This window comes from Xenopus laevis, chromosome 1S, assembly GCF_017654675.1.
Source record: "Xenopus laevis strain J_2021 chromosome 1S, Xenopus_laevis_v10.1, whole genome shotgun sequence".
Classification (NCBI taxonomy): Eukaryota; Metazoa; Chordata; class Amphibia; order Anura; family Pipidae; genus Xenopus; species Xenopus laevis.
In genome coordinates, this window is record NC_054372.1 from 39,968,863 (window position 1) to 39,982,764 (window position 13,902).

Genomic DNA, 13,902 nt, shown 5'->3' on the forward strand with positions numbered 1-13,902 from the left:
CTGGGCGTTAAGTTGCCCGCGATTTTTAAAAGCGAGTCCTGGCGACAAGTCGTTCGTTTTGTCGACACATCAAGGGGCATGCAAATCACGAGCTTATATGTACACATCGCGATTTGAGATTGTCTGCAGCTTTAAAACGCACAGAGACCCTTTTTGGAGCGATAGGTGAGAAATAGCATGTACATAGAGAAGCACAGAAATCTCCCACAAACAAACACACACAAAGAATAGTAGCCGCAATAATATGGAAATTTTCGCACTGACGTCAAGATGCTACGTAACAACGCTACGAGAGGCCGCACCAGTACAGTCAAACTAAACACATGAGGCAAGACGTAGCGCACAGCATTATGGGATGACAATCGCTTCCTGGTAAAAGTCGTTCGAAACTTTCCTTCTGCACAAAGGCGATCGCCTTGTCGCCGCGACTTTCTTTTAAAAATCACGGGCGACTTATCGCCCAGTGTGAACTTAGCCTTAGGACAGGTACTAAAAACAGCCGGATGGTTGCCATTCAGTAATCCTTCTTTTATGGCTCTGCTAAATAGGTTTATAAACGGCAGGGGGCCTTTGTTCTATGGACTTCCCCAGTTTTCCAACTGTTAGAGTTTTTTTTTGTCTGCAAAATGATTGACATTGCCTGTTTTTTTTGTTTTTTTTAATATCTCACAAACTCTGTATTTCATTCTTTATATTGAGCTTTAACTGCTGCAATTACTGCAATTTTCATATAATAATCTAGAGTGTAGGTCTAGCTTCTAATGGTTTTTACGAATGCATGACATCTATATTTAATCTATTCAAAACATCTTGTCCTTTCCTCCCCAGTAGATTCCTAGATTTTTTTAAGTATAACTTGAAGTCTTCCTTAATCTGTTATTTTGCAAAAACATATTTAATACTATATGAAAACAATATTCAGGCTTTAACCTGAGAAACATGTTCTAGTAATCAAATTTTTAAATCCCCCTCCCCCAAAATGTTGAATAAAATTAAAGTGTATTCCATCTATATAACCTGAATAAAGCATGTCTTTTTGATACCTAGCAGAAATTTCACATGAAAATATTGTATATTGGATTTTTTTTTCTAAAACAGTAGTTAACAACCCAATCCCAAATGTTAGTCTCCTTAACTGTGGGTGTGCACCCATAGCTTGGCCCTGGATTGAATTTCTTTGGAAAACTACAGCAGGGTGACTGTTGACAGTATTTCATGTATAAATAACTTTGTTATGAAGGAAAGGAGAGTTTAGCAAATGTCTACTAAATGGTGACTTCAACGCAAAAGGCTGTAACCTCTGTAATAGGCAATGGCTTTGTATACCCAAATTCAATTACCGTATATACCCGAGTATAAGCCGAGTTTTTCAGCATCCAAAATGTGCTGAAAAAGTCTACCTCGGCTTATACTCGTCAGTGGTACCCGACCCGTGTAGCTGAGATTCCAGTCACTTTTAATCATTCCTATACCAACAGTACACTTGGGGAGAGACTGCAATATCCCACAATGCCCTCTGTTGGTTATATGAAAGAATAACAGTGACTGCAATATCACACAGCGCCATCTGTTGGTTATATGAAAGAATAACAGTGACTGCAATATCACACAGTGCCATCTGTTGGTTATATGAAAATAACAGTGACTGCAATATCACACAGCGCCAGCTGTTGGTTGTATGAAAGAATAACAGTGCGCCCTCTGTTGGTTATATGGAAGAATAACAGTGACTGCAATATCACACAGTGCCCTCTGTTGGTTATATGAAAGATTAACAGTGACTGCAATATCACACAGCGCCCTCTGTTGGTTATATGAAAGAATAACAGTGACTGCAATATCACAAAGCACCCTCTGTTGGTTATACGAAAGATTAACAGTGACTGCAATATCAAACAGCGCCCTCTGTTGGTTATATGAAAGATTAACAGTGATGGCAATATCAAACAGCACCCTCTGCACATGGTAGTGGGACAATGCACACAGTAATCCGTTTGGCAATTCTCTGTCACCATCAACTTTGCAAAGAAGTCCGGTTGATCGCTGGGGGGGTCGCTTTGGCAGAATGTGCGCTGCTGGGAGACAGGGCTGTAGTTGTGTCTAGGCTTATACTAGAGTCAATAAGTTTTCCCAGTTTTCATAGGTAAAATTAGGTACCTCGGCTTATACTCGGGTCGGCTTATACTCGAGTATATACGGTATATTGAACTTTTTGATTGGTTATAATTGTCTAAAGGGGCACAATATATAATAAATCACAAAAGTGAAAGTGTTCAAAAAAGAAACGAATCTGCCTATTCCATCCTGGGTAAGTAATCTTTCTCTGATTTTCTGATCTTTCTCTGCATTACAGAAGGTGCTTTCTACAGATGTCCCACATCACAACTCAAAGGGGGGTATTTACTAAAACTCAACTTTTCTCACTATAATAATAAAATTTGACCAAAGTCCCAAAACTGAATCCCCTTTATTTACCAATAAATCTGATCGAAAAAGTCAGTGCAGGAAAAAGTTGGTACAAAATCATGTGTGAACAAAAACCAGCCCAAATACCTTGAAGATCATGAAAGCAAGAAACATCTTGAAATTGTTAAAGGCACATTTGCTATTGACTTTTACGTGACTTCGACAGGTTTTAGCTGGACTATTTTCGGATTTGTATTTTCGGATTATTAGCAGCTTTGGAGCATAATAAATCTCAAAAAATTCATGTTTTTTTTCTTCTAAAAATGTGTTTTTTTCCCCTTAACCCTTTGCCTGCCAAGCACGTACGCTGTACGTTCTGGCAGGCAAGGGCTCAGACTGCCAAACACGTACCTTGTACGTTGTTTGGTATTTCCTGCTTTCTAAAGTGATCTGCGGCTCGCAGGGGAAGGAAACAGCCGCAGATCACTTTGCAACCCCCTAGGCAACGCGCACCCGGTCCTCGATCCCCTGCTGGCCCCACCGATCGACCCCCCACCCGACCCCAAGATCCGCCGACTACCCAAACACTAACCGTGTCGGATTTCAAGGCACTTTTCTTTTCTTCTGTGATCTGCGGCTCGCGCTGCTGGGAAAAGCCGCAGATCACTTGCCAGCCCCTTAGGCAACGAGCTCCGGGTCCTCAGTCGCCTGCTGGCCCCACGATCATTCCCCCACGTGACCCCCAAGCAGCGCCAACGTCAGCTGACACGTGGCTGCTTCTGGGGTAAAAAATCCTGCCTCTCAGCACCGCCCCCCTTCTTCTCTGCTGGTGCTGATCTGCCTGGGAGCCTTCCTGCTGCGGACCTCCAGTTGTGTTCAAGAGGGGGAGACTTTGCCTATCCCCAGGTACAAAATTTACTTTATTACACTTTGTTTTTATCAAACTTGTTTTTTTTTTTTTACTTTTATCAATTTCTCACTTCTTTCCCCCACTATATTTGTATATTTGTACACCCATATACCCACACCAATACTCACATATATACACACACCTTTGCAAGAGTATACACCTGCATAATTATATTTATTTGCTGTCATTTTATCATTTTCGCTTTTTCTGTGATTTTTTTTATTGAATATTCTGTTCTGTTTTGCTTATGTATCTTTAGTATAGTTTTGCTGTTTGGTGCTTTGGTATAGAAAGATATATTTTACTTTGTTTGATCCGTCAGAATATGTACTTTCCAAAAATATATGGTTTTCTTGGTTTTTTTTACAGTTTGGGGCTCTTACGGCACATAACGCACAGTTGGGGCTCTCTTTTCAGCAGCTGAGTTGGCCGGCGTGAAAATTCAAATGCTCATTTTTCATTTTGGGTCCGTACACACCACACACTTTGGTAAAGCTATGCATATTGGGCATCAAACTGTTCAGTAGACCCTTGGCATCAATATTTATGGTGTTTTACAATTGTATGTAAGAAATTGGGTGAGATAAATGCGGCCAATTGCAATATTTTTAGGCGATTTTCAGAAATGTAAAAACAGTTGCTTTTATCGCCAAATTTAGGAAAGGCTTGCGACTTGGTACTTTGGAGTACAAAGACATGCATACCCAATTTGGATTCGCAGGAATGTGTACTTTCCAAAAATATATGGTTTTATGGGGTGAACGCACTTTTTTCTACCTTTGCCCCCCCCAAAACAATGTAAATGTGTTGATTTTGCAGTACCTGAAATGACAGACCATATGGGGGTCTTTGTTTTGGGGCCCCTATACGCCACGTACTTGGGTACACCTATACATATTGGGCATCAAACTGTTCAGAGGACCCCAGGCTTTCATATTTGGGGTGATTTGTCTTGATACCTAAAAGTATGTGGGTAATACAATGCTGCAGGGTCGAAATTTTGAAGTCATTTTTGGAAATGTCCCCAAAATCACCAAATTTAGGAATGGTTTGCGGCTTGGTACTTTGGAGTACAAAGACATGCATACCCAATTTAGATCCGTGGGAATGTGTACTTTCCGAAAATATATGGTTTTCTGGGGTGAACTTACTTTTTTCTACATTTGCCCCCCTCAAAACAATGTAAATGTGTTGATTTTGCAGTACCTGAAATGACAGACCATATGGGGGTCTTCGTTTTGGGGCCCCTATACGCCACGTGCTTGGGTACACCTATACATATTGGGCATCAAACTGTTCAGAGGACCCCAGGCTTTCATATTTGGGGTGATTTGTCTTGATACCTAAAAGTATGTGGGTAATACGATGCTGCAGGGTCGAAATTTTGAAGTCATTTTTGGAAATGTCCCCAAAATCACCAAATTTAGGAATGGTTTGCGGCTTGGTACTTTGGAGTACAAAGACATGCATACCCAATTTAGATCCGTGGGAATGTGTACTTTCCGAAAATATATGGTTTTCTGGGGTGAACTTACTTTTTTCTACATTTGCCCCCCTCAAAACAATGTAAATGTGTTGATTTTGCAGTACCTGAAATGACAGACCATATGGGGGTCTTCGTTTTGGGGCCCCTATACGCCACGTGCTTGGGTACACCTATACATATTGGGCATCAAACTGTTCAGAGGACCCCAGGCTTTCATATTTGGGGTGATTTGTCTTGATACCTAAAAGTATGTGGGTAATACGATGCTGCAGGGTCGAAATTTTGAAGTCATTTTTGGAAATGTCCCCAAAATCACCAAATTTAGGAATGGTTTGCGGCTTGGTACTTTGTAGTAGAAAGACATGCATACCCAATTTAGATTCGTGGGAATGTGTACTTTCCGAAAATATATGGTTTTCTGGGGTGAACTTACTTTTTTCTACCTTTGCCCCCCCCAAAACGATGTAAATGTGTTGATTTTGCAGTACCTGAAATGACAGAACATACAAGGGGGGGTCTTCATTTTAGGGCCCCTATATGCCACGTGCTTGGGTACACCTATACATATTGGGCATCAAACTGTTCAGAGGACCCTAGGCTTTCATATTTGGGATGATTTCTCTTGATACCTAAAAGTATGTGGGTAATACGATGCTGCAGAGTAGATATTTTGAGGTGATTTTTGGAAATGTCACCTAAATCACCAAATTTAGGAATGATTTGCGGCTTGGTACTTTGGCGTAGAAAGACATGCATACCCAATTTGGATTCGTTGGAATGTGTACTTTCCGAAAATATATGGTTTTCTGGGGTGAACTTACTGTTTTCTACTTTTGCCCCCCCCCAAATCGATGTAAATGTGTTGATTTTGCAGTACCTGAAATGACAGACTATATGGGGGTCTTCATTTTAGGGCCCCTATATGCCACATGCTTGGGTACACCTATACATATTGGGCATCAAACTGTTCAGAGGACCCTAGGCTTTCATATTTGGGGTGATTTGTCTTGATACCTAAAAGTATGTGTGTAATACGATGCTGCAGGGTAGATATTTTGAGGTGATTTTTGGAAATGTCACCTAAATCACCAAATTTAGGAATGATTTGCGGCTTGGTACTTTGGCGTAGAAAGACATGCATACCCAATTTGGATTCGTTGGAATGTGTACTTTCCGAAAATATATGGTTTTCTGGGGTGAACTTACTGTTTTCTACTTTTGCCCCCCCCAAATCGATGTAAATGTGTTGATTTTGCAGTACCTGAAATGACAGACTATATGGGGGTCTTCCTTTTGGGGCCCCTGTATGCCACGTGCTTGGGTACACCTATACATATCGGGCATCAAACTGTTCAGAGGACCCTAGGCTTTCATATTTGGGGTGATTTGTCTTGATACCTAAAAGTATGTGGGTAATACGATGCTGCAGGGTAGATATTTTGAGGTGATTTTTGGAAATGTCACCTAAAGCACCAAATTTAGGAATGGTTTGCGGCTTGGTACTTTGGCGTAGAAAGACATGCATACCCAATTTGGATTCGTTGGAATGTGTACTTTCCGAAAATATATGGTTTTCTGGGGTGAACTTACTGTTTTCTACTTTTGCCCCCCCCAAATCGATGTAAATGTGTTGATTTTGCAGTACCTGAAATGACAGACTATATGGGGGTCTTCATTTTAGGGCCCCTATATGCCACATGCTTGGGTACACCTATACATATTGGGCATCAAACTGTTCAGAGGACCCTAGGCTTTCATATTTGGGGTGATTTGTCTTGATACCTAAAAGTATGTGTGTAATACGATGCTGCAGGGTATATATTTTGAGGTGATTTTTGGAAATGTCACCTAAATCACCAAATTTAGGAATGATTTGCGGCTTGGTACTTTGGCGTAGAAAGACATGCATACCCAATTTGGATTCGTTGGAATGTGTACTTTCCGAAAATATATGGTTTTCTGGGGTGAACTTACTGTTTTCTACTTTTGCCCCCCCCAAATCGATGTAAATGTGTTGATTTTGCAGTACCTGAAATGACAGACTATATGGGGGTCTTCCTTTTGGGGCCCCTGTATGCCACGTGCTTGGGTACACCTATACATATCGGGCATCAAATTGTTCAGAGGACCCTAGGCTTTCATATTTGGGGTGATTTGTCTTGATACCTAAAAGTATGTGGGTAATACGATGCTGCAGGGTAGATATTTTGAGGTGATTTTTGGAAATGTCACCTAAAGCACCAAATTTAGGAATGGTTTGCGGCTTGGTACTTTGGCGTAGAAAGACATGCATACCCAATTTGGATTCGTTGGAATGTGTACTTTCCGAAAATATATGGTTTTCTGGGGTGAACTTACTGTTTTCTACTTTTGCCCCCCCCCTAACGATGTAAATGTGTTGATTTTGCAGTACCTGAAATGACAGACTATATGGGGGTCTTCCTTTTGGGGCCCCTGTATGCCACGTGCTTGGGTACACCTATACATATTGGGCATCAAACTGTTCAGAGGACCCTAGGCTTTCATATTTGGGGTGATTTCTCTTGATACCTAAAAGTATGTGGGTAATACGATGCTGCAGGGTAGATATTTTGAGGTGATTTTTGGAAATGTCACCAAAATCACCAAATTTAGGAATGATTTGCGGCTTGGTACTTTGGCGTAGAAAGACATGCATACCCAATTTGAATTCGTGGGAATGTGTACTTTCCGAAAATATATGCTTTTCTGGGGTGAACTTACTGTTTTCTACTTTTGCCCCCCCAAAACAATGTAAATGTGTTGATTTTGCAGTACCTGAAATGTCAGACTATATGGGGGTCTTCCTTTTAGGGCCCCTATATGCCACATGCTTGGGTACACCTATACATATTGGGCATCAAACTGTTCAGAGGACCCTAGGCTTTCATATTTGGGGTGATTTGTCTTGATACCTAAAAGTATGTGGGTAATACGATGCTGCAGAGTAGATATTTTGAGGTGATTTTTGGAAATGTCACCTAAATCACCAAATTTAGGAATGATTTGCGGCTTGGTACTTTGGAGTACAAATACATGCATACCCAATTTAGATTCAGGGGAATGTGTACTTTCCGAAAATATATGGTTTTCTGGGGTGAACGTACGGTTTTCTACCTTTGCCGCCCCCCAAAACAATGTAAATGTGTTGATTTTGCAGTATCTGAAATTACAGAACAAACGGGGGGTCTTCCTTTTGGGGCCTCCTATGCCACGTGCTTGGGTACATCTATTCATATTGGGCATCAAACTGTTCAGTGGACCCAGGATTTTATATTTGGGGTGTTTTACATTGATACCTAATGATGTGTGGGAGATATGTTGCTGTAGAGTGGAAGCTTTGAGGTCATTTTTCAAAAAATTCACCAATTTCTATAAAACACTATAACTTTAGGAAACAATTGCAACTTGGTGGTTTGGAGTACAAAGATATTTCTACCCATTTTTGATTCACCAGAATCTGTTCTTTCTAGTAATGGGTAGTTTTCTTGGGTAAACCTACTGTTAGTGGAATGTTTGGCCTTGAAATCAAAAGTATGCCGTTTGGGGAGTGTTGCTTTGGAAATTTGGTTGTGTACTGCTTGTAGATTTTGAGCTATACAAGTGAGAAATCTCCATAAAACTATATATATTTGGTATTGTCGCGTTCAGGAGACATAGACCTTTCTAAATCAGCTGTGTTCTCGTACGTAAAATGAATGATGTTTCTGATATATGTGATTGTTCTTCGTGCAACATGATTTTTTTCATTTTATTTGACACTTAGAATCCAATATTTTTTTAGAGAAGTAGAATTACACCAAAATTCTTGCATATTGTGAAAGTTCAGGTTGTCCTGAAAAAAACAATATATTGTTTTCCTGGGTTAACTAAAAGACCACCCCAGGAAAGGCCCTTAAAGTGAAAGAGTGCAAAATATCTAAAAACTGCTTGGCAGTAGATGTTCGCATCTAGGACAAAACGGCTGGCAGGGAAAGGGTTAAAAACTCAACTGGAAAAATTCAAGGTTTAATAAATAGGACCACAAATCGTATCTTTTCGTTCATTTGCCCAAAGAGCAAATACAACAAATTTTGCACTGGTAATCAACATGTTTCAGGAAGGAAAAAGTTATTCAGCAGCATAGTAACGGATTTATTTTTTAACATTGTTTAAACTATATAATTATATATTTTCTTCAAAATGCTTATCATTTTTTCAGAATACTTTGTGTGCTGGTGACATTGGCATGTGCAACTGTTTCCAGATGTATTGGTGCCTCAGTTCAACATAGGATTTAATATCTTGGAAAAAAGATGGCCACGCTTTTCTGGGTTTTTTTATACAATCAAGTATAGGACAAACAATCAGTCTTTTTTAATGACATTGTTATTTCAAACATTACATTCAGATTCATTTGCTCTAGCCTTCAGCCTTAAAATAGTCGGATAGTCTGTCTTTTTTGGTTGCAAATATACATCCTTTTGGGTAAGTTAATAATACTAAATACTGTCAAGTCTGGTAACATTTATTACAGGAAAACATATTTTTTTCCATCAGTATTACCCCGGTAAAATAAAGTGAATTTACCATAATACACTAGATGCTTGTTATGTCAGCCATTGAAAGAGTTTACCAACAGCAAAAAATATAATTGAGGGTTGAGAGTGTGGCTCCATTAAAAATGGAAATATTTTGCATGTATTTAATTTTTTTTTCTGCAGCATATAAAATTGGAAGAGCCAGTGTTAAGTTAAATATTGACATTGTAATAGTACTGAAAGTTCCAATAAACTGGCAGTGGCTGACATACGACATGAAACATTAAACAAAGTTGATTTGGACAAAGCTTTGGGGATCGATGACATGCACCCATAAGTATTAGGTTCTGTTTCATTTGGTATGGTCCCATTAAAATGGTGGAAAGCCAATATCCTGATACTTAAAAGGGCTTTGCGGTCTCAACTTGGCAGTTATAGCCCTGTACATTTGACATTTTTATTTGAATGTTTGCTTCAAAATTATGTTTTAAAAAATTAACATGATTTACTTGCTTTTTTATGATGTAGGAATTTGGCCAGTGGGGGTGGCATTACATGTAACTTAAAAATTGTCTGGGCATTTGATACAATTCCCCATAAATATGTGCTTTATAAAAGATCTGTTTGTCTGTGATGCTGAACTACTTAAAGGAGCATGCACAGAGGGTAATTGGCAATGATTTTCTAAGCAGGATAGGATTCTGTGTTTGCCATTGACATATAATTTTCAAAACAAATAAATCCATTTGGCATCCTTGCGAGATGATCTTGACAAACTGGTGATATTTGATGTTAAATGCCAGACTAATTCAATTACCTTTTATGAGGAAGTGAGCAAGAACCTCAACATTGTTAGTGGATGTAATCTACTTAGATTTTGCTAAAGCATTTGATACAAATACCACACAGAAGGTTACTGGCTGAATTAAGGAATATCGATCTGGAACATAATATTTGTACTTGAATAGAGGACTGTCTGGCAGATAGAAACAAAGACTGGTTGCATTACAAATATTTAATTTCAAAGAGACTCACCACGTAAGCGAGGAGGCCCAGGTGCTCTGCCCCAGACCTTCAGCATAAGGGAGCGTCATCACCAGGCCCGGACTGGCAATCTGTGGGTTCTGGCAAATGCCAGAGGGGCTGCTATAAGGTCCCATAGAAAGTCAGTATTTAGTGGGCTGGTGGGGACTGATTGGGCCTTTTTGTGGGCTGATTGGGCCTCTGTGTACCTGAAATGCCAGGGCCTTTTTTAATTCTCAGTCCGGGCCTGGTCATCACCATATTGTTTGTAGGGTAGGCACTCAAAGAACAATCCTCTAGGCAGTAGTAGTAAAAAAGGTCTTTATGGAAGTACAAGTGTGGATAACAGCCTTACGCATTTCGTGTTCTCACAACAAAAGGTTTGCAAGTGGACAGGATTACTCTTTACAAGTACATTAAAGGACATTATAGACAGATAGCGGAGACCACCCCTTTAGACTAGAGGAACAGACCTTTCACTTAAAGCAGTGTAGGTGGCTCTTCGCGGTGAGGGCAGTGAGGTTGTGAAATGCCCTGCCAGATTCTATTTATTAAACCCCGAGGGCTAAAAAGCCCAAATATAAAAACACGGCATCTCAAACCTGTCGAGGTTGCATAAAAGTCAATGGGAACAGTCCCATTTATTTTTGGTTGTGTCTGGGTTTCGGGCAATTTCACGTTGTTTTCGGAGCTTTCGGGTGAAAACTCAGAAAAATTCAGAGATTTCGGGGAAAATTCACGAAAATATCTTGAAAATCTGAGCTTTTCTCTCAAAGCAAATTTTCTGGAAAATATAATAATGAATAAGCGTTGAAAACCAGAGCGGGTTAGTTCGGAGTTTGTAGCAGTCGATATTGAGATAAATTCGGACCTTGATAAATAACCCCCTTAGTGTGTGTACAGATAAGTCAGTATAAATGTGTGTCTGTATATCCATTGGGGTTCATTTGGAGGGTATGAACTTAATGGACTTTGGTCTTTTTTCAACTCAACCTTAACTATGTAAATGGCAAATTAAATTCAGTGTTAATGAGTGTTAGGTTATGAATTTTGGATGGAGAGAAAGATGGACAGAGAAAGACCTAGCAGAACATGTAGATATTTTATTAAGTTACAGCAAGCAGTACCAGTATGAATCAACAAGATATAGTTCTGTTCTAAAAGGGATGTTTAGGATAGGTTAGGTTGTCTACTTTACAAAACACTGGTAAAACCCCAGAATCAGATTATGTGGTCTTGGAAGGGAGATAACAAAAAATATAAAAAGTCCAAAGAACAACAAATACTTTGAAAAAGAGCATTGAAATTCACACTTAAAGGAACAGTTCAGTGTGAAAATAAAAACTGGGTAAATAGACAGGCTGTGCAAAATAAAAAATGTTTCTAATATAGTTAGTTAGCCAAAAATGTAATGTATAAAGGCTGGAGTGAACAGATGTCTAATAAAACAGCCAGAATCCAACTTCCTGCTTTTCAGCTCTATAACTCTGAGCTAGTCAGCGACTTGAAGGGGGGCCACATGGTACATTTCTGTTCAGTGAGTTTGTAATTGATCCTCAGCATTCAGCTCAGATTCAAAAGCAACAGATATGATCCATGTGGCCCCCCCTCAAGCCTCTGATTTGTTACTGCCTGGTAACCAGGGTAACCAGTCAGTGTAAACCAAGAGAGCTGAAAAGCAGGAAGTAGTGTTAAGACTGACATGTTATACATTAAATCACTCCAGCCTTTATACATTACATTTTTGCCAACTAACTATATTAGAAACATTTTTTATTTTGCACAGCCTATCTATTTACCCAGTTTTTATTTTTACACTGTACAATTCCTTTAACACGATAGGAAGACTATCCAAAATGGGATTGTAGAACAGACTTTTAAGTGGAAAATAATCTATATGAATATAAATGAGTATGAATTTCCCTACTAAATCTTTTGAGATTAGATGAGAGCATCCCTTGTCATAAGAAGAAAGGTGGTTTCAACTGGTTTACAGTGGGAGTGGGAGTCAAAGTCTCTCCCTGAAGAGGTTGTACTGGCAGATATGTTAGTTTCAAAAAAAGGTTGAATTCATTTTTCTCAAGTTAGACGGTACATTGTTACTGAGTTTTAAACTTAATACAACGTTGATACAGGGATTGATTTGATTGCAAATTGCTTTTTCCTTTTTTTAGATCATCTAGAAGTAGGGATGCACAGAATCCACTATTTTGGATTCAGCAGAACCCCCGAATCCCTTGTGAAAGATTCAGCCGAATACCGAACCGAATCCGAACCCTCATTTGCATATGCAAATTAGGGGTGGGAATGGGAAATTTATTTTTACTTCCTTGTTTTCTGACAAAAAGTCACGTGATTTCCCTCCCTCCCTGCATATGCAAATTAGGATTCGGATTCAGTTCGGCCTGGCAGAAGGATTCGGCCGAATCCGAATCCTGCTGAAAAAGGCTGAATCCTGGCCGAATACCAAACCGAAACCTGGATTCGGTGCATCCCTATCTAGAAGTTAGACATGGGCAATCCTTCTATGAGCATTGGCTTCTAGGCAACTGTGTAATGTGTTTATAATTTTAGCCCAAGATCAGAGTGACAAACATAAACAGAAGCACTGTTGCTATGCATTATCAACATTTCCAAGATATTGTAGTTTCATAAATAAATGCAAATTAATTACTTAATATACATTGCAAATAATCATTTTATTTAAATGTAACACATTTTTTTCTACAGTAATATATTTGTGGAGTGCAAATAAACTTTTAGCTTTCTTTCTAAAAATAATTTTACAAGCAGAGACTCATGAAGCTCAGTTTAACAGCCAACTTAATCCTTGTAATTGGCAAGAAGAATGAGCTGGCAGATGTACTGGATTAAGGTTGGATCTGAAGTCGTACGACTAAGAGAAGCCATATAATCCTGAAGAGCAATGTGACATGGCAGTCATCCCTGAACTAAAGCTGTTTTTGCTCTTTATTGTCCATAGACGATGACTGGGCTACTGTTAATATCCAAATAGATGTAGGACTGGCTTTATTTATGAAGTTGTGGAATATGAATAGAGTAGACCTATGGGTTTCTCCAGTGAAGGAACCTTAACTATTCTGCTATTCTTCCTAAATTGTTTACTGCATTACCATCAGTACCCCATATTGCTGCATATTAATATTTTGTTACTCTTAATCCTGTATATGTATGTATGGTAAAATAATGCACTTCAAAAGACCAAAAATATGTAAATAGTAAATTATTTAGAAAATGTCTCTTTTTTTTTTCAGCCCTAGATCCAACTAAAGATCCATGTTTAAAAGTAAAATGCAGTCGTCATAAAGTTTGCATTGCTCAAGATCAAGAGACTGCTGTGTGCATCAGTCACAGAAGACTCACACATAGGTATGGATTTTTTTTACATCATCATTTCCGTTGGATTACAATGCTGAAGATTGATTTGATTTACAATTGCCTATATACCTTGAAATTGCTACTGAATAGTTGGCATTAATTTGTACTTTACATTAAAAAGTGGTGATCATATTTATTAT

The 13,902-nt window shown here is 39.0% G+C and overlaps 1 protein-coding gene across 4 annotated transcripts in view; it reads left to right on the forward strand.

Annotated features, from left to right (window-relative positions):
• The window catches only part of LOC108706636 (testican-3), a 124,381-nt gene that overhangs the window by 67,304 nt on the left and 43,175 nt on the right, over positions 1-13,902 (forward strand). For all 4 annotated transcript variants that reach the window (XM_041579527.1, XM_018243223.2, XM_041579528.1 and 1 more), the window contains one exon: positions 13,639-13,753. In XM_041579527.1, coding sequence (XP_041435461.1) covers positions 13,639-13,753 — 115 coding nt within the window. The remainder of the gene's footprint in view (positions 1-13,638; positions 13,754-13,902) is intronic.